Source organism: Macadamia integrifolia, chromosome 7, assembly GCF_013358625.1.
Source record: "Macadamia integrifolia cultivar HAES 741 chromosome 7, SCU_Mint_v3, whole genome shotgun sequence".
Taxonomy (NCBI): domain Eukaryota; kingdom Viridiplantae; phylum Streptophyta; class Magnoliopsida; order Proteales; family Proteaceae; genus Macadamia; species Macadamia integrifolia.
The window spans coordinates 8061096-8082747 of NC_056563.1; the positions used below are offsets into that span (position 1 = coordinate 8061096).

Sequence of the window (21652 nt, forward strand, 5' to 3'; positions counted from 1 at the left end):
ATTGGTGCCAACAAGGATTTAAAAGGCATTTGAGACTGACAAATAAGTAAGCAATGGCTAAAATGCTACTACTGTGCACAGGAATAGCTAATAAATACAATCAAAGATTGCAAATAGTAGGGTTACCACTCTTTCACTACAATGAGGTGAGAGATTAACAATGAGATCCAGAAGCTACCATCTGGTTTTGACTAAACCACTGCCAGAAGATGTGTTGTTTTCTGATTTGAATGATGTAGGGATCTGGCGCATATATGAATATGGTGAAATCATGATGTGTAACATTCAAAGCATCAGCAAACATGAATGTTTTAGTTATACACATCAGTTGAGACTTGATTCATTGATCGTGCAAAAAGCAATGAATATGTTTTGTAATGAGAAGGTAAAAGCATTAAAGAAATAGAGAGTAATGTGTACTTTTCTATACCTAAGGGAGACAAGAATATTAATAGTGGGTTAAGCATGGAGGAAAAGAAGCAAATTACCAAATCACGTGTGTAAAATAGAACCATGAAACAGCACAGGAAAAAAAAATGACGTGGCAAATTTCGATGGGCTAAAACTTGACACAAATGGAGGGGGATGTGGACTCATGGGTAATAATGGCTCCGTTGGTTAGAATGGAATCAAGCAAAATGAATTTTATTGGTTAAGTGAAGAAATATGGAAAAAGAAGCAAGGAACGAGTTTCCTAGATGGGAAAGTCTAGAGGGGTTTCCTCAAGACACTATTTTTTCCACATGTCACGTCCAATGGGGCTGAAATTTTGTGGACCGGAAGACCTCAAGGTCACATGTTTACATGTTAAGATGCAGCTCAAACAGAGCTTTCCATGTAGAAAGGGAAGCATTGAAAAATTAAGGAAGCATTGAAAAATTAAGGACTATGAAGTGTGAGCATTGGCATACATGGGAGGGTAACATATGATTGAATTTTAATCTGAAATTAATGTAGGACTATGATAGGGAGTCTAACCAAGTCTTAGCTGCAGGAACTTTTAATCAAAGAACAACCATAACAAAGTAGGACAGCAACACAAGAGATCAGACTAAAGAGAAAATCAGATCAAGGATGAACTGAGATGGACTTCAATACCTTGGAGTGCTTTAAAATAGTAAAGAAAAGATAGTAAAGTAGAAGATGTCCTCTCGGGCTTCTCACTACAGAGAGTCAATTGGGTCAAACACCAATTCCATCAGCCTTGATCAAACACAAGACAACTCTTCATGAAGAAGACAATAGCAACAACTATTAATTTTTTTTATCAAAATCATCTCAACTTTAAGAGTCTCATTTTCTTTATTTATAATGTTGATGGGGGAGGGAATTACAAAATAAAAGGTTCCTAAAAAAAGAAACTAAATATTCTCCTAATACAATAGTTACTAAAAACTGAAATTAGAAACTAGTTGAAAAAGGAAACTAACTGCTAATGACTTGACTCCTAAGGAAACAAATATAACTCAAATCAAATCCAACTATAAAGGAAACTAATGAAAAATGGAAACTAACTAGCAATCCCTTATGCATCCTTAGAGCCTCTCTTTCAGACCCATAAAAGTGGCCCAAAACACTTCAAACCACATGGACTGAAGGCCCAACACATATACAACCCAACCCTACGCTTATTCCTAATAAAACAAGCCTATTTTGGTTATTAATCTGCATCAGAAATTGGGTATGTGGCTAATCCAGGCCATTTACTCATATTGACAAACTTTATCTCCAACCAAAGGACCCAAGATAAGACTACATTTTGGAGCAGTAAGCTTTCCACAAAAAAGAAACAAAGGTCTAACCACCACTTGTTTCGCAAAATCGTCAGCTTCTTGATTCACCACTCTCAGCATCAAGTGAGTGATCAAATTCACCAAGGTTGCAGAAGATCAAATGAATCTCATCTAATGAGAGAAATGCCAAGACTCCAAGTCCCCGCCATCTATACAGTTAATAATGTTGGTTGAAAATGTTCATCAAACTGGCCTCCACGTACTTGAGGGCCGAGAATTAGTTGAGAATGCTTGGGCTCGCATTACATAATGCAGCTCTTGGCTTAAGCTAATATAGAGGTAAGATCAAGAATGGCTATTAAGCATCACCAATAGTCCCTGCAAGAGCACTGCCCATTCTTGAAATGATGCAAGCACTTTGGATCCCTCAAATAAATTTCACGTCCATATACCAAAGAGAAAAGTTTTGCAGTCCTATGGCAATCTCTACACATTCGAAGGTTCTTGACAATTCTTATACTCTTAGATGAATATGGAGAGCCAATGAGGGCAAAAGCAATTGCAAGTTTCTCACTGTGGATCCCAGCTACCTCTTCATTCTCTTCCTCCTCGATGCAAAGTTGTGTGTCATGAGATTTGGGAGCTGCTACCCTGATTTTTTCTGCTATACAACTTAACTGAGAATACAAAGAATCTGAATTTGGCATAGATTTATCACCCGTGATAAAAGTATGCACTGTGTTCTTGATTTCAATCCAGCTAGACCCAAGAAATTTGGTTGTCCCATTTATCATTTTAGGTTTTCTCACGTTTGAAGTATCTTCAGACCTTTCAACTAAAGCATATATCTGTGATACTAACCTGAAATGCAATGGATTCCCTGGTTCCAATTCCATTAAATGTTCTGCTGCCTGTACCGCCAACCCAATACTGCCATGAACCCTACAAGCTGTTAGCAAGGCATCCCAAACAGTGGAATCAGGTTCAAAGTCCACATCCTCAATGAACGTAGTTGCTTCGCCAAGTCTACCTGAACGACCAAATAGAGTTACCACAGCTGAAAAATGTTCTAGGTTTGGTGAAATTTGATAATCATCAATTATGCTAGAGAATATTTGCTTTCCTTCATCCACCATTCCTTTCAAACTATACGCTAGAATAATATGTGTAATAGTTCCCCTGCTTGGATTGAGTCCAACCTGTCTCATCCGACCAAACAGATCAAGTGCAACATCAGGAAGACCATGTAAAACATAACCAGACATTATCGAGTTCCATGAGATGATATCTGTGGATGACAGATCCTCAAAGACGGCTCTCGCATAGACCATGTCCCCTGACTTGGCATAAGCATCTATCAGAGAATTAGCCAGTGAAAGCTCGGAATTCAGGCTTCTACGCAAGATGCAACCATGTATCTCTTTTACCTTTTTCAGTGCTACCAAATTTGCAAAAGCTGGTAAGATGCTCAACAATGTCACTGAGTTAGGTGGGACTTGGAAAGATTGCATTTGCCGGAATATTTCTAGAGCCTTGTTTATGTGCCCATTTTGGAGCATACCTGAAACAAGCAAGTTCCATGTCACTGTATTCTGCTTGATCATTCCATCTGTTTCCATCCTCTGAAAGAACTCCATGGCCCGATCCTCATCTCCATTTTGTATATGGCCTGAGATCATAACATTCCATGTGACAACATTAGGCTGTAGTCCAGAATCCTGCATCATGACAAAGAGATCATAAGCTTTGCCACAGTACCCAGATTGAGTGTACCCTCCAATCATTGAGTTCCATGTGAAAATATCTTTTTCGGATATATTATCAAAGATCCGCTGAGCAGACTCAATTTTTGAACATTTGGAGTACAGGTCAATCAGTGAATTTCCGAAAAGTACATCTTCCATGTATCCCGTTTTAATTCCAATAGAGTGGAGTTGCTTCCCTTTCTCTAAAGCTTTCAAAGTAGCACAAGCTGAAACTGCACTGGCGACAGTAACTGCATTTGGTTCAACGCCAACCAAAATCATTTCCCTAAACAATTCTAAGGCCACACTTTTCCTGTTGTTTTGTGCATAACCAGAAATCATAGATGTCCAAGTAAAAACATCAGGAGTGATCCCCAAAATTTCCATCTTCCTCATCAGTTCCATTGCGAGGTCACTGTCTCCAGATTGGTTATAACTTGCAATCAATATGTTCCAAGTCACTAGACCTGGCTCAACTCCCTCGACTTGCATCTTTTCGAACAACTGGAGAGCTTTTTCATTTTGACCACTCTGGCAATACCCAGATATGATTGAATTCCAACTCACCCTGTCCTTCTTGTCCATCTTCTCGAAAAAGCTTCTGGCAGAAATCAATCTTCCACACTTAGCATACATTGACAGTAGCGCATTGTTAACGTGGACACACGAATCCATCCCACCTCGAATTACAAAAGAATGAATCAATTCCCCTGACTCGGCATCCCCTGAGTTTGCACAAGCTTGTAGGATCTTTGGCAACAGAAACTCATCTGGGAAAATCCCATCTGCAATCATCCAGAAGAAAAGGTCTATAATTTCCCGCCATCTTCGTTCTCTAGCATATGCACCTATCATGGTGGACCAAGTAAACAGATTTCTTTCCAGCATTTGATCAAATACTTGACGGGCATCTTCCAAACTCCCACACTTCGCATACATACCAACAAGTTTGGTCTCAATGAAGGGGTTCAACTCCCTAACCAACCCAATTCTGGCATGGAGCTTACGGCCTTGATCAATCGAATCCAAATCGATACAACACTGAAGTAAAGAGATATATGTTGCGGGTTTCACCTTGGTCCCAAGTTTGGCAATGGAATCGAGAGCAGCTACTGCTTCTTTCAGCTGCCCAGTTTTGCATAGATGATTCACATGATGTTCTGAGATTTTCTGGGATGGTCTTGAAGCAACTGGGGTGGAGGTTTTCGTGAAAGAAAGAGAAGATTTGCTGGGTTTTGAAGAGAATTCAGATGGGATTTCATGTTTGAAAAGATCAGCTCTTGGGGGCTTCGATTTGCAGGTGAAGATGGAATTCTCCATAAGCAAAAATGATTAAATTTCTATACTTTTCTTTTTTTCTGTTTTGAGTTGGGAAGATAATTGAAATTGACATTATCCATTAGAGGAGATAATGACTGTTATTGGCTGAGAGAACCTTGGTGTATGGGCCCATTGGGATTCATCCACATCCACTTCCACTGCCACTGATAACAAATTTATGAATCCAGTAAACTATAAGAGGTGGGTACGGTCGCAAAAACGGATTAGGATCCTTTCTAGCATTCATACCCGCGAGGGTTTTGTGTCTCTTTCTTATTTTCTTATCTCCAGTTTTGTGTCCGTTTCTTTCCTTCATAGTTTGGTACCTCTCCAGCACTCCAGATCATGAATTTAGGTATCAGTATCGGCAGTTATCCCAACCCAGATCGGAGAGTATCAGTCATTTTTACCCTTACCTTCTCAGAAAAAAAATATATTTTTTTAATATTTTACTGCTAAAATGATAGGGTAATCAATTCACATCGATCAAATATTGATACCGATTTGATACGATACAATCAATATAGCGTATATGATATAGATACCTGAAACCATGCTCCGATCCAAATCCCAAGATATATTTAGTTGTCAAGAAATGAAAGAACATGAAAAGGAAAGTAAAAATTAATTAATTAAGAAATAAACACTAATAACTACATTATTATGTTTCTATTTTCATTGGTGAATAAAGAATAAAATTTTACCAAAAAAAATAAAGAATAAAAAACTGCAATAAAATTTTCATTTAAACTAGATTTTATGAAAATCTGTGTTTTCTTGGGTGGAAATAATAAGTAAAAGATGAAAATTTGTCAGTGACAAGAACTTGATGTCTAGATTGTTGCCCTTGAATCTTCAATCGGTTGTAAATTATAACTTGTCCAAATGAGTTCATCTAAGGCACCATAGGCTCCTTGTGAAATGATGAACGGTCCTGATAATAAAGAATTCATTAATTAAGATAACTTAATACATCCACATCTGTTTCAGTGTCAAAATATTTGGTTTTCTTATACATAACAAGATAAGTTATTTACTTAAATAGGATCACAAGTTGATTGGAAAGCCTGAGACAAATTAATTAGGAGGAGATAATTATGAACATCCAAAAAAAGAATCACTTCATATTTTAACAATATCTCACTCCTTCTATTTTTACCTTTTCCACGCCATAGAGCATGCTTCGGGAAATTGCATGGATTCTTTTTCCTATCATCAATATAATCTCCACACGATAAGATAAAATGCGTGCCCGTCCACAAAGATAAAACATCTACAAAGCTTGGTGTTGGTCAATGCCTAACACTGTGTACACAAAATCATACAAATTCTAAACTCCTCCTATAAAACCTCAAGAAAGAGGGATAAAATATTGGATGCACAGCCTAGAGTAAAGATAGCTGCCATGGTACTGATCAATATAACGTAATAGAGAAGCTAATGACACCAATTCTAGAGGAGGTTGTTGCTGGAGCTAAGTGGAGATGGTGAGGATGGGAAGTCAGATGGAGAGGGGGTTGAGGGGCCTAGGGTGTCAGATGGTGAAGTGATGCCATTAACGTTAAGTGCAAGGTTCTAGCCCATTTGGTAGTGCCTTAGGAAGGAGCAGATGTAGTGTGCTCCCCTTCCTCCAAACTATTTTTGTTGGGTCCTTCATTATAAGGGACCTGATGATGACCACTGAACATACCTACACATAGAGGGTAAGTTGAAGTAACTTGGAGGAGGCTCCATGAGGGGACTCTCCAATGCTTGAGTTAGGAATTCGAGCACCGTGAATGAGAAATGGAGGAAGTAGAGTAAGACAATGTGTGTCAACGTACCCAAGGTTGTCTTCCCCTTCCCCTTTTAAGCTTGGAGTTACCTATGGCTACTGGAGGTTGCTGCCCACCATCTTTGTCTTGGGTGGCCCTGTTGCCTTCAGCCTAGTAATGGGCGATGATGGAGAGTCATGGGTAGTTCCCCTAATAATGGGGTTATCCTCTTAACTGTCACAACTATTGAGGCTCAATTGCAGGAAGAGGAAGGCAGGTACACATGTTTGGCTATGATGACAATCCATCATTGTTACACCGATGAACAGCCAACAAAGCCATGGACACTCTCTCTCCTACATTGAGAAATTACTTCATTAGCCTTTTTATTTTATTGTCACTTCACTATAAAGAGGGATGGAATGCACTTCGTCTAAGGGTAAATGTACGAATATTAGGACCTGGTAATCAAGCGGTAGAAACAACCTTTTGACATTCTTGGGGTAAGACTGCGTACACCTTTTCCTTTCTCACTATTAAGAGGGAAAAAGAGTCTAATTACAAATTCTAGAAAACAGACACACCCGAAAATGAGTTTATCATTAGTTTTGTTAACATGTGGCTGCCTAATCATAGCTGATCTCAGCTCCCCTATCAAATCTCTCGGATTTCCAGCATGACAAAATGAAAACCCCATTCTCCTAGGATCGAATTCCTCTGCGGTGTGTTTTCTTGGTAGAGCCTGGCGGAGCCTGCTTGCGATGCTGACACATGGCCGATGCCATGTGTATGGTAAACATTTACTTATGCCCGTTTTGAAAGTTGGATTGGATCGACCAAAACGGTTCTCTCTTCTGGTCGTACCAAAGCAAACCCTTTCCCATCTCTTTTGCAAATCGATCCCTTTGTCCTCTCTCATTCTGTTTGGAGGAAGCAAATCCTCTCCTATGACCACCGGGAGAAAGTATTTCGGAGATCCAATCAAGATTATCATTGTTGTGCCCACCCCTAACACTGTCTTCATCAGAGCTAATTTCAAAGATATCAGAATTTCGATCTATTCTAACTGTAAGCAAAGAAGGGTTGGCGAAAAACTGGATTTCCTCTCATGGCTACCCAAAGTAAGTTAAGGGTTTGGCGTTATAAACCCTCTTGAACAGAAGATGATGGGTTTAGCCGTTGCCATTAGATTGGGTTTGGGGCTAGCAACGAATTCTCTTGGGGTGGAAAACAGTAGTTTACACCATTATCATCAGGGCTTTGGTTTGAAAAAAGAAACTAAGAAATTGAAACAAAAAAAAAGGTTTCAATTGAAAGGCCTTCAGGAGAAGTTTCCTTTATGGTAAGATTTGGAGTCCAAAACCTAGTGCAGAAAAAGGTGAACCTTGTGTTGGTCCATCTGTATGACCAGAACAGAGAAAGGCGGGAGAGAACCGTTTTGGTCGATTCGGTCCAATTTTCAAAACCGGCATAGGTAAATGTTCACCATACACGTGGCATCAGCCAGGTGTTGGCATCGCAGGCTCTGCCAGGCTCCGCCGAGAAAGCACGCCGTAGAGTAGCTGGACCCATTCTCCTGTGCTTGGTAGATACTTTGTCGAGGCTCGAGAGGGCTCTTATCCACTCTCTCTCTGCCCAAGTCACGAAACCCTAAATCTCGATTGAAGGACCGTTGATTCAAATGTAGATTGAAACACCGAAGCGTCTCATCTTCTTATTGTTGATCATTTCTCAGTGAAATACTCTCATCTCATGTTCTTGTGTGGGTTTTTCGATGCAACGTCTTTGAAGGAATATTTATTAGCTTTCCTGCGATGCAGTTGTCCATAAACTTAGGGCCTAACTAGCTTTTACAAGTTCATCCATGATAGGCGATTCATTTTTCAAAATTCAATCAAGGTATGCGGTAAACCCTTTAATTTATTTGGTTTTTTTTTTTTATTGTTGGCAGATGAATTTCTTCAAGGTATTGAGCATATGTTGCCTTGAATATCTGAATTGTTAGTACTAAGTATTTGTATTATGTGTTAGTTTTGAACACTTTTTATCGACTTGCCCTAAAATAAAAGGACTTTATGCGAAGCTGAATAGTTGAAGAACGAGTTGATACATGGGGGCTAGGTTGGGTCGTTTTATACCTTTGAGTAAGAAAATGACAAACAAATCGTTATTCGTGCGGGTGGTTTTCCCATGCTATGTATTTTCTGCCAGTGGTTAGAAACTACTGGAGCTGGACTGACTTGAGATTCTTATTGATTGTTATCTTGTGTCGAAATAAAATTGGCATCGTATTATTGAGGTGATATGCTGCATCTGTAAAGTCTGAGCCCTGGTTGGGAGTTGACAACTTGTTAGAAATTGGCAATTGCATGATAAATGTGGCTACATGGGATTCATCTTCAATGAACACTACCCTCGTATAAAGCAAATAAAATACATGCTGGGTATAGTCTATCTGCACTTGTGTCAAGATTTGTTCTTGTATTCATAAAACTTTCTATAGCATAACTGTATCTATTGAGAATGATCCAACCTGGTTAACCTTCAGATGTTGTTGTGGGATCCCCCCATGCTGAGCCCATGTGTGTGACCTTGTGAGGCACAACATGGTAGATTAAAAAGGCTTTTGGTGGCAGAAAGGGGCTAACAGCTGCAACTGTATCATCAGGCATGGAAGTTTTTGACAAATTTTTGTATTGAAATGAGTGAATTCTCTTAGTCTTAAAGGACTTAATGCATATGGTCAATCAATTGGACATGTTTCTTATTTTAATATGGTGGATGAGCATTTGTTAAGTGTCCTTTAAGAAGCCCCAGCCAATGCTGTTTTGGATCATAAAATTTTCTTTATGGGGCTTTCTAAGTCTCAAAACGTCTAGACTTTCTGGGGATGAAATTATGTCGCTGGAATTTTTGAGTTTGTTAATAAGGTGGAGTGGTGGGGGCAACATGGCCTATGGTTTTGATAGTATACGTTTCAGATTAAACTTAAGAGACTGAAGGATAATATCAAAGGGTGTGAGGTCGTTGGCGATGCCAACAAGAGGCAAGAACTAAGAAGGCTTTAAAGAGGGTGGTGGGTAGCAAAGGGTGGGACGACTATTTCTCAGAAGAGAAAAAGATTTTCCAAGAAGACGTTAAGAGAGCATTACCCATGGTTGTGTGGATGAAGATGCAGAGCATTGGGATGAGAATTTTCTGTTGAAAGTTCTTAACTCTAGAATGGTCACTATCTTTTTTAGATCTTCTAGGCCAAGATCTTTGATTTCCATAAGTTCTTCAGAGGTACTAGAAGATACATCTGGTATTTCTCATCTTGAATTACCTATGCCTTATGAGTGAAGATGGAGAGTTCGTGGACCATATGTTTCTTTATTTCTCCTCGAACAACAAATTTGGCACCATATTTTCTAGCTTCTAGATAACACTAGTGTAGAAATGCAACAAAAAAATGATGCAGAAGATAATGGAAAAACAAGAATAAGTAGTGCATAGATTTACGAGGTTCGGCAGGATTGCCTATGTCCTCGGTGAGATGAGATTCTGCTTCACTATCAATGGAGAATAGGGTTACAACGCTCGTCCTCACACCTCTCAGTATTGCTTGCATTATAGAGAAGGAAACCTTCGCTATAAATATATAGCGAAAAACCCTAATCCGGAAAGTACAGAACTGCCCTCAAATAAAAAATTCGAGTGGGACCGCCATCCTACTTGTCGAGGCGCTTGCACCAGTACTCCCTGGATTAAACTGTGACGGAATACAAGACTTCATACACCAACAACTAGTGATCTCTAATGATGTGAAGGAGTTTAATATTGTATTGACACTTCACACTTTTGGTACTTTTGGAGGGAGCATAATGCAAGGTTTTTTCCTTGATCACTACTGTAGTACAGGTGGCCATTTGCAATATTACCATTAAGTTTGTCAATTGGGTGGTGAACGATGGCTATCTTGACTTTTGAGGCATTCCAATAGACTTACTGCATTGGGACTGGGATTTTTTTTTTTTCGAGGTGTTTGATAAAATGATGTTGCTATGGCTGCCTCTTCTAGGAGGAGTAGCAAACAGAATTTTTATTGGTTCTTTGGGGTGGATCTGTTGGAATTGGGGAACTGTTACATTGTGGAGTATTGCAGTTGTTGAAGGGAGTCAGGTCAAGTAGCATTGATTTGTTTGAAAGGTAGAATTGGAGTACATTGTCAACAGAGGATATGATCATTTGATAGTGAAGGGAGATTCGGGAAATGTTATCTGGTGATCAAGGACATTAGACTCAAATTCTCCTATCATGATTGAACTACTTGTTTCTCTGGAATTTGAGGTGTGATTGAGTTGTTGATGATTTAGAAAAACTGGGAGTTAAACATTCTAGAATTTGTTTCGGAACTTGTCTTCCAATGTAATGTAGTTTTCTGTTTGTTCTTGTTCCTTTGTAGTCAGGGGATGATATTGGTCCTATGTATCCCCATTAGGGGGTTGTATTCTTTTCTTTCCTGACTGTTTTTTAATATTTCTTTTCTTATCTAGAAAAGTTTATGGATGGAACTGCTTGAAATTTGATGTCACATCCTAATCGTGGGACCTTAGGTTAAGGTTTTCAAAATCTTCTTTTTCCTCTCTCACCCCACTCTGGATTCGTGTAGAAGATTCTTCTTGTTGTCAAACTTACTGAATATGTAGGTCAATAATCTATCTGTATTGTGCCATTCATTTAACATAAACTGTGCTTAAACACTTGGAAACTGCTGTTTAATTGTTCTTCATTTTTTTACACACAAAAATGATCTCATATGACTAGATTTGGGTCATTGAGATTACTCCAGATGCTCTATTCTGGATGCTGACCATTTTCTTATCCTGCATAAAGGATGAAGGGTATGAAGAATTGGACATCCCAGTTAATATCCAAGTCATTGCTTTTGTCAAGACCACCTTCATGCGATGAAAGCTTAGTTGTTGAGGAACATTTGGATGAAGATTTTGATGGTCGAGGTGTGATTACTTCACCTATGCCTTTATTCCTTTTTGTTGAAGCATTGTTAGAATACTAAGCATGGCCTTTTGCCCCCTTTAGTTTTAGTAACTTCAAATTTTGGCTGGCATGGTTGTATTGGTTTTAGTTAATTGTAATTGTTTATTTGGATTTCCTATTCAGGGGATTTGTTTTTTAAATTGATAGATTACATAAATATTCCTCCTCAAAATCTTAAATTGATGACTACACCCATCTTGGAGTATGTGTTAAGTTTCATATTTTGGTGTTGGTTAAATTTATAATCGTTCATAGTTACATTAACAAAGAAGCATATTGTCTTTTATGATGTGAGGAAAACTTGTAGAAAGGTACATTGGGAGAACAGAGAACTTGTACCTTACAGAAATGGTGTAGGTTGACAATAATGTTAATCTGTCATTTGTTCATCCTAGAGACACAAAATTTGAGTATGGAAATAAATATGAAGGGAAATTAACAGAAAAAAAAAAGAGATGTTTTTGTCTAATGCGGCGGTTGGGTTTCAACTCTCTTACATATACACAAGTTTTGAAGCCCTCTAGTTTATAGGTCAATGGACATGATGAAGAGGGCCAAAACTAGTGCTTGTTCATATTCAAGGTTTTGGAACACTTTCCTTGTATCTCAAATTCAGTTATCCCATGCTAGATTGGACCAAGTGATAGAGCAGCATATTTAGATATTGTTTTCTTTCTCCTTGAACCTAGGCCTTTGTTTTCTAGCTTTATTAGATGAGTGCAGAGCTTGGGCAGGAAGCAGAAACCATTCATGAAGTGTCCAATAAAACAAAAAATTCCCATTCGTGAGGTCTGTATTGTTTATTTTGACTTGATCGACCCATGCCAATTTTCTGGTTGGGTTCATGTATAGTCAGTCTAAATTAACCATTTCTAGTAGAAGGTCACCTCAATTCTGGGGGGCTGTTGCAGTAGTTAGGTGGTTTATTGATGCTAGTTAAGATTGTCCAACTGATGGTTGGGTTTTGAACATTGGCTTTCTTATTTTTGGGTTATTGATGCAATAGGATGAAATTTTAAACTCAATAGTGGGGGTCTCGAGAGTCCATGAAAATTATTATTTTATTTGTGTGCCCCATGTCTAGAGTGAAAATCTAGGAAGTTTCTTTGCTACCTAGGAGTCTTATTGTTAAGTTTTCTGGGTTAGTAAGAGATTTATTAATTTTGGTTATTTATTTAGAGTAAGAGTGTTAAGACTTCTTAGTGAAGCCTGTTTCTGGTTTTGGGTTTCTATAAATAAGCAATGTTACCAACTCTCCCCATGATTTATGGTTTTGAATGGAATGAATTGATTTGGTTTGGTTGTTGTCATTGATTGCTGAAGAGTTTTTGCTCTCCTCCCCATGCTAGCTCTCTGCTTTCTTTTCTCTATTCTCTTTCTTTCTTATTTATCCATCTCTTTTTTCCTTCTTTCATGAGCTGGTTCTCTCTGATCCCCGTGGTATTTAAATCCCACTGGCTTTCTCATAATTTTCTCTCTCCTTCCCGTGGATGATTATATTCTTCCACCTTTTTCCCATTATTTCTTCTTCTCGCCCTTCTATTTGATTTGTTCTGTTTTAGATTCTATTTTTAAGGATTATTTTATCGCCGTTCCCATCACAACTTCATTATTCTCCCTGATTTTCTCTCTCACATTAATGTCTCTTTCCTAACCTTTACTACTATCTACCGCTCTTTTCTATCCGCTCAATTATGCCACATCAATCTCCATTAATCGTGTAATTGAATTCTGTTTTATTTTTGGAAATTATCCTTGAAATCTGGTAGTCGTTCTGTTGAAAATCTGCCCTTTAATTTTGAAATCAGATCTGGTCCACATATGGCTGTCAGTTCGTGAAGTTTTCTATTCCATTAGTGGGTCCACTACTTGCATGCCAATTAGATTTGTCAGATCTGATCGAATCTGCTTCATATATTCTATAGTTTTTTTTTTGGTGGACAATTCCTATCAAGGGCCCATGGGCCAACTAGGATGGGAAGGTTCCAACTCAAGGAAGGGCAGCCAGCAGGGGAAGGGGGGGTACTCGAACAATTTATTCTATAGTTTATTTCCACTGGAATTTATTTTGTTTGTGGGCATAAAGAATCTTATAGTTTTGAGTTTTTGAGCTCTCATTTAGTTGTCATTTGGGCTATAGTTTGATCCTTTTTTTTTTTTTTAATTTAATTTTAATCATGTTTGACAGATTTTGAAACAGTTTATGTCAGAAATTTAATAATACTCAGAGCTCCAAGGATTATATTTTTAATTTCAGTCTTGAATTGAAAATTAGAGTAGCACTAGTTGTATGGCAAGGTGCCAAAACATGGCAGTTATTATATAAGTTTACATTAATTGTTTCTGTTGTGAAAATTTTTGTTGGATTCAAGGAGCTTTTTATCTAGTCTATAAGTAGATTTTAGTTTTGAAGGACTTTCTTCTTCTTCATAATATATCATTGTTTTGTTTTCAAAATTATTTATCATTCCTATTTCTGTTTTCAAGTCCTTAACACTCGTTCGATACTTAGCTTCCCTCCACCATAACCTTCACAGATCATTCATTCTGTCTCCAGCAGGCTGTTAGGTCACACCAAGAAAACCTATAGACCACTTCATGAAAACTCTGTCCCGATTCTGTTACTAAACCACTTTCTTTTCTTTCCATAACCTAGCTTTCTTCTTTTCTTCTATTATGATCTTTCTAATCCTTAGCTCTGATATTTTGTATCATGTTTCTCCTGAAGTTGTTCCTTTTGTTGGCCCTAAATCACATTTGTGAAGGCTTGTTTTCTTCCTAGTTAGTCTTTGTGTTAATATCCCTGTCACACAGGGTATCAAAGTGCGTCAACTGGGATATGTGTAAGTATTACTGTCTCTTCTTGAATCCTAACAACCCATTTCCTTTGAAACATATTTCAACATGGTTTATTGATGAAAAGAATCCAGCCATGGTATGTGGGTGGTGTCCTCCATGGGTGGCAATGGTATGGTTGAGTAAGATAGAGTTATTTTTCCCCGTTTTGAAAACATAAACTTAAGCAAACAGTGTTGGGTTGAAATTGGTCTTGCAAGCAGCCCCAAGAAAATAAATAAATAAAAAGCAGTTATCTGTGGACATATGAAATCTGGTTTGTTAAATGACCACTAATGCAACATTGGGGGTTATCTTCTTGGAGCCTGGAGGCCATGGCTGTGAATTACCTTAAAAAAGGGGTGGTAATGCAGGAGTAGATTACAAGTAACTAACTCCGTAGTTTATAACCCCAAACAATACAAATAAGAGTAAGAAACAAAGAAATAATACCATCAAATAAATCCCCAAGGATACAATACCCATATAAGAGCAAAACCAGCCCAAAACCTAACCCAATAGGAGAGAGAAAGACCTGTTATAGAACTGGAGAGAGAGAGGTGCGGCCAGAGCTGTAGGAGTCCGATTGAGTTGCACTCTTGGGCGTAGATAGTACCTAGGGAGGGTACAAAAACCCCCAAAGTTGAGAGGATTCTGACGGCTGGTTGTGAAGTTACAAGCTTTCTTGATTTTCTAACCTAGGAGAGAAAATTGAGAAGAACCTTCAAGAACAGCAGCTGAATGCTTCCAACAGTGACTAGGTAAGAATCGTGGGACCCTTATGAGGCCTGGAATATCCTGATTGAAGATCTGGCTGAACAGAGTACAGAAGAGAGAAAGAGAGGAGATCGATCTCTCTCCTATTCCCACTAGGATTGCTGATTGGTTCTGATTTCTGGAGACTTTTATCAAAATCTGAACTATACCTCTTGAATGTTACAACAAATAAAATAAAAAAGAAGAATAAAATAGATTGGGGATTGAGAAGGGTGAAAGAGAATAAAGGAAGTGGCTATCTCAGCCTAGGCTTCTCATCCACAGCTATCTCAGCAGCTCTAAGCATTTAGTTGCAAACTTTCTTTCATAAATGCAAACTTTATTTTATTCAAATCTGTCCAATAATGGGACATATGCCTCTCTATTTATAGAAGGGAAATTTACAATCATACTAATACTTAGAGCTAGTTTCCCAATAGGACTAGACACTCCTACTACAAGTAGGAACGAGTTTTCCAATAGGACTAGACACTTGTATTACAACTAGGAATTCAAAATAGGACTAGGACTTGACTTTATGACTCCAACATGGAATATGACTAACTAACTAATAGTCTATATCGGACTTTACAACCAACTAATGGCCTAATGGGCCTTTATTGAATTAAATAGCAACTAATTAAACTAATGAATAAAATCCCGTTTTCCTACCTTCTACCCATATTTTAGGCCTATTAAAGTGGCTCATTTCAAAGAAAACCCATGGGATCAAAGGCCCAACACATACATAACACAACCCAAGTCTTATTTGCAATAAAATAAGCCCAAGTGACTTATCTACATCAACTCGCCCTCTCTTAGAAAAAATTTGTCTTCGAATTTTGTAGAGTGTGAGGGTGATTATATCATGGTGCACGTCCCTCTTCAAGCCGTAGAAAAATTCAGGTAGCTCTTTGATGATAAAGATGTAGTCTAGAATGTGAGGAGCTCGATCTGCAAGATACTTTAATAGGATGACAAACTCCACATGCTCAACTTCAACATCTTTGGATGTATCCATAGGGTCATCTACATATGCACCTTTGATCTTTTCTAACTTCAATGTAGCATAAAGCTCTTTTGGTTCATCTACTTGGTGGTTCCTAATCAGTTCCATTGATGGTTCAAACATAACTTCATTCTTGAACTCTTTAGGATCTTCCTCTTGGCTGTTCACAATCATCACAGTTGTTGTAGTGTCAAGTTCCCTAGTCTCAACCTCATTGTCCATTGTGACAACCTTGTTGCTTTCTACTTCTGCCACATGAGTCTCGTTGATGGGAACATCAATGACTAGTTCTTCCTCAACAATAGGAATGGATGGAAAAATTTTAACACTAACCTCAACTTTTGACTCTAGTTCACTGGTCAGAGGTGTCTTCTCTTGTTGCTCTTTTGCAATAGAGGCCGATGATTCCTTTATGCTATTGTCACGTGTGGGTGGTTTTTGGACATCTAGTGGAAGGAAGTACATGTTTCGTTCATGCTCAGATAGGTACATGCCTGCCAACTCATATTGCATCTCGTCCCACGTTTTAGGTTTACATTCTTGAGCTTGAAGTTGCCTTTCACGGACTCTCCATTGCATTCGAACACAATCACTCATCTGGGAACATGCATATTGGCATTTTTGTGTCTCTGTTAAGTTGTAGTTGTCAAAGTACATGTCCAATTCACGCATCCATTCAAGGAATTCCCCATGAAAATAACGTGGCTAATCATTAGATTGGGCAGCAGTAGATGTATTATGATGGGAATTCTGTGGAGGGAAGAGCCTTCTTTGAAAATATATATGGAGGTATTGTGTCACTAACCGGTACTTCATCTCTTCCCAAGTTCTAGGCTCATGTCTTCAAACTCGGAGTCGCTTTTCATGGACTCTCCACCAATCTCTAGCATGACCAATCAACTGGAAGCAAACAACTTGAAGCTTTTGTGTCTCTGTCAAGTTATAGTAGTCAAAATATTCCTCCAGAGAATCTAACCAATCAAGGATGTAGAATGTATCCCTTTGTCCAGTGAAGTAACGAACTGATGGAACCATCTTCGGTTAGGCTCTGATAGATTGTTTGGAGCTTTCTTCAACCGTATCTCTGATACCACTTAATGCAGGAGTAGATTATGAGTAACTAACTCTGTAGTATATAACCCCAAACAATACAAATAGGAGTAAGAAACAAAGAAATAATACCATCAAATAAATCCGCAAGGATACAATAACCATATAGGAGCAAAACCAGCCTAAAACCTAACCTGCTAGGAGAGAGAAAGACCTGCTATAGAGCTGGAGAGAGAGGTGCGGCCAGGGCTGTAGAAGTCCGATTGAGTTGCACTCTTGGGGGTAGATAGTCCCTAGGGAGGATACAAAAACCCCCAAAGTTGAGAGGATTCTGACGGCTGGTTGTGGAGTTACAAGCTTTCTTGATTTCTGATCTAGGAGAGAAAACTGAGAAGAGCCTTCAAGAACAGCAGCTGAATGCTTCCAACAGTGACTAGGTAAGGATCGTGGGACCCTTATGAGGCCTGGAATACCCTGATTGAAGACCTGGCTAAACAGAGTACAGAAGAGAGAAAGAGAGGAGATCGATCTCTCTCCTATTCCCAATAGGATTGCTGATCGGTTCTGATTTCTGGAGACTTTTATCAAAATCTAAACTATACCTCTTGAATGTTACAACAAATAAAATAAAAAAGAAGAATAAAACAGATGGGGGATTGAGAAGGGTGAAAGAGAATAAAGGAAGTGGCTATCTCAGCTACTATAAGCATTTAGTTGCAAACTTTCTTTCATAAATGCAAACTTTATTTTATTCAAATCTGGCCAATAATGGGACATATGCCTCTCTATTTATACAAGGGAAGTTTACAATCATACTAATATTAAGAGCTAGTTTCCCAATAGGATTAGACACTCCTACTACAAGTAGGAGCTAGTTTCCCAATAGGACTAGACACTCCTACTACAATTAGGAATTCAAAATAGGACTAGGACTTGACTTTATGACTCCAACATGGAGTAAGATTAACTAACTAATAGTCCATATAGGACTTTACAACCAACTAATGGCCTAATGGGCCTTTATTGAATTAAATAGTAACTAATTAAACTAATGAATAAAATCCCGTTTTCCTACCTTCTACCCATATTTTAGGCCTATTAAAGTGGCCCATTTCAAAGAAAACCCATGGGATCAAAGGCTCAACACATACATAACACAACCCAAGGCTTATTTGCAATAAAATAAGCCCAAGTGACTTATCTACATCAGGTGGGGTTGTTTACTGATGAGCTTTCTTCCGTAAAAAGATCTAAAAAACAATATGGGGGAAAAAAAACGAGTAAGGATGGTTAAGATAGCAAGGCAACTTTGAACTTGTTGGATGGGCTAAACCTCCATTGAATCATCCAAAACCAAGCATATTGATGTAATCTTTCACATTTTAACTGCTACTGAATACTGGAGTGGAAAAACCAAACTATTGCAGAGGAAAGAATTACCTATTCTTGGCCTGATTTAATAGCTATTGGGTACTATTTAAGGGCTCCAAATGCATTTGAATTGAATGTTGCACTGTGTGTTGAGCTTGTTCTCAGATTATCACTTTTATCCATTTTTTTTTTCTAATGAGCACATTTCCACCCATAATTTAGGTTCAACTTCTACGGCGAGTTTATCTGCACCATCGGTGTCAACAGATGCTTCTCCTCACCCTTCCAGTGTTAACGAGGTAGCTGAGATTCCTTCTCTGCAGCAACATGGTGAGGTTGAGGATTCTTTTCAATCTCACAATAGCATGGGTGGTAGAAAGTTGGACCCATTGGCTAATATTGAGGCACTCCAAATCAAATTCTTGCGCCTTTGCCGACGGCTTGCACTATCATCCGACAATCTCATGGTTGGACAGGTCTTGTATCGATTACATGTAGCAACTTTGATTCGGGCAGGAGAGTCTGACTTGAAAAGAGCTAGTCGTACGAGTGATACAGCTAGAGCAATAGCAGCAGAACAAGAGGCAACTGGCCAACCTGATTTGGATTTTAATTTTAGGATACTTGTGCTGGGGAAAACAGGGGTTGGCAAGAGTGCAACCATAAATTCCATTTTTGACCAAGCGAAGGCCATGACCAATGCATTTCAACCTGCCACTGATTGCATCCAAGAAGTTTCAGGGATTGTCAATGGGATGAAAGTAACCTTCATTGATACCCCAGGTTTCTTCCCTTCCTCTAGAAGCAATGTACGCAGGAACCGGAAGATCATGTTTTCTGTGAAGAGGTTTATAAGAAAATCCCCACCAGACGTTGTTTTATATTTTGAACGCCTAGACCTCATCAACATGGGCTATAGTGATTTCCCCCTCTTGAAGCTTATAACTGATGTTTTTGGTCCTGCAATCTGGTTCAATACCATCCTAGTGATGACTCATGCTTCTTCAGCTCTTCCTGAAGGACCTAATGGGTATCCAGTTAGCTATGATTCATTTGTGGCTCAGTGTACAAATTTGGTGCAACACTATATACATCAGGCAGTGTCTGATTCAAGGCTTGATAACCCTGTCCTATTGGTGGAGAACCATCCCCAGTGTAGAACAAATATTTTAGGGGAGAAAGTTCTACCAGATGGACAAGTTTGGAGGTCTCAGTTCTTGCTGTTATGCATATGTACCAAAGTGCTTGGAGATGCTAATACCCTATTGAAATTTCAGAATGACATTGAAATTGGACTAATAGGTAGTACACGGCTGCCATCTCTCCCCCACCTACTCTCATCTCTTCTTCGAGCCCATTCTGTGAATAGCACAGTTGGAATGGATGAAGGGATGGAAGAGATTTTAGACACGGAGGATGAAGATGAATATGATCAACTACCACCAATCCGAATCCTGACAAAATCTCAGTTTGAGAGATTAACCAAAACTCAGAAGGATGACTATCTGGATGAGTTGGATTATCGAGAAACTCTCTATCTGAAAAAGCAGTGGAAAGCTGAAATTCGGAGGCGGAGAGAAAGCATGCTTTCGAAAGATGGATCCTCTGTCAATGATGATAATTTTGATCCACAGGAGACATCTTCAGAGGCTGTGCTGCTGCCAGATATGGCGATCACTCCAAGTTTCGACTCTGATTCCCCTGTGCATAGATACCGTTGTCTTGTGACTAGTGAGCAGTTGCTTGTGAGACCTGTTTTGGATCCTAATGGTTGGGATCATGATGTGGGTTTCGACGGTATTAACTTGGAGACTGCTGTTGGCATAAGAAAGAATGTCCAGGCCTCCGTTTTGGGGCAGGTGAGCAAGGACAAGCAGGATTTCAGTATTCAGACAGAGGGTGCTGTGGCATACAAAGATCCAAAGGGGCATACTGTTGATGCAGGTCTAGATATTCAAACTGCAGGTAAAGAGCTGGTTTGCACAATTCGTGGAGACACGAAGTTGAGGAACTTGAAGCACAACATGACGGGTTGTGGGTTTTCTATGACATCTTTTAGGAACAAATTTTATCTTGGTGCCAAGCTTGAAGACACTGTTGCAGTTGGCAACAGAGTGAAATTTGTACTGAATGCTGGTCGAGTGGGAGGTCTTGGTCAAGTGGCTTATGGGGGAAGCTTCGAAGCAACTTTAAGAGGAGGAGACTACCCAGTCAGGAATGACAAAGTAAGCCTTAGTCTGTCAGTTCTCTCTTTTGACAGGGAGATCGTATTAGGCGGTATTATTCAGTCCGATTTCCGCATTGGCCGGAGTACAAAAATTTCGGTTAATGCAAATTTGAACAGCCGGAATATGGGGCAGATTTGTATAAAAACAAGTTGCTCTGAGCAGGTTGGGATACCTCTGATTGCTGTTTTTTCGATCATCAGACACCTATTACGGAGAAGGGTAACTGATGAGTTACGCAGCAGTTAAAAGGTGAATGCTGGATATGAGTGTTGTGCTTCCGTCTCGAAACAAGTACTTCTGCTAGGCGGTACTTGTGGCAGTTTCATGTCATTTAACAAAAGAGATTGGCTTGGGGAGAAGCATTTTTGGGTAGTTTGGATGATGATTCACTTGAGAGAGTACTTGGTATTCAGCCTTTTTGGTTTGCCAGCCGTGTTCTATGACCTTGAAAATTATGAGAAGGCACTGATCAATTGAGCTTCAGGCTGGGCCCAGATAGTTTGTATGGTAAATTATGTTTCTTGCTAGTCCTGAAAGAAGTGGGTGGAAATACGTAATCAGATTTGCACTTTTACCTTTTTAGTACGTAATATGGCTCTTATGCCCAAATCAATACCAGAAAGGAGAAAGCTTTGATCCACCAAGCTTTTATCTTCATCTTTTTGGGTCATTAGTTTCTTATCGTATTACTTGCTAATCTTCATAAGCCCAGTCAAACCATTGGGTAAAGGCCCTATGTAAGTGTATCCTACTATCATAAATTGTACAAGCAGAAACATTGCGTTCAGCATGGAAGATACTTTTTCCTCCC

The 21652-nt window shown here is 39.0% G+C and overlaps 2 protein-coding genes across 3 annotated transcripts; one reads left to right on the forward strand and one right to left on the reverse strand.

Annotated features, from left to right (window-relative positions):
- Positions 1-1651: 1651 nt before the first annotated feature.
- LOC122083401 (pentatricopeptide repeat-containing protein At1g19720) lies at positions 1652-5081 on the reverse strand. The gene has a single exon (XM_042651196.1). The coding sequence runs from the start codon at positions 4796-4798 to the stop codon at positions 2099-2101; it is 2700 nt and encodes an 899-aa protein (XP_042507130.1). The 5' UTR covers positions 4799-5081; the 3' UTR covers positions 1652-2098.
- A 3044-nt stretch (positions 5082-8125) lies between these two features.
- On the forward strand, positions 8126-21636 carry LOC122084250 (translocase of chloroplast 90, chloroplastic). Of its 2 annotated transcripts, XM_042652347.1 has the most exons (4): positions 8130-8286; positions 8373-8451; positions 11428-11552; positions 18836-21636. In XM_042652347.1, exons 2-4 carry the CDS (start codon positions 8417-8419, stop codon positions 21085-21087), a joined length of 2412 nt encoding a protein of 803 aa, XP_042508281.1. In that variant the 5' UTR covers positions 8130-8286; positions 8373-8416; the 3' UTR covers positions 21088-21636. The 2 variants fall into 2 exon arrangements, with proteins under 2 accessions (XP_042508280.1, XP_042508281.1); XM_042652346.1 differs by having other exon boundaries at positions 8126-8451.
- The last annotated feature ends 16 nt before the right edge of the window (positions 21637-21652 follow it).

Bases quoted from the DNA above. Each gene is read 5' to 3' on its own strand.
- LOC122083401 (XM_042651196.1), bottom strand. From the start codon at position 4,798: ATGGAGAATTCCATCTTCACCTGCAAATCGAAGCCCCCAAGAGCTGAT.
- LOC122084250 (XM_042652346.1), top strand. From the start codon at position 8,417: ATGATAGGCGATTCATTTTTCAAAATTCAATCAAG. The intron at 8,452-11,427 runs GTATGCGGTAAA...TCCTGCATAAAG, and splicing joins TTTTTCAAAATTCAATCAAG to GATGAAGGGTATGAAGAATT. The intron at 11,553-18,835 runs GTGTGATTACTT...CCCATAATTTAG, and splicing joins TGAAGATTTTGATGGTCGAG to GTTCAACTTCTACGGCGAGT.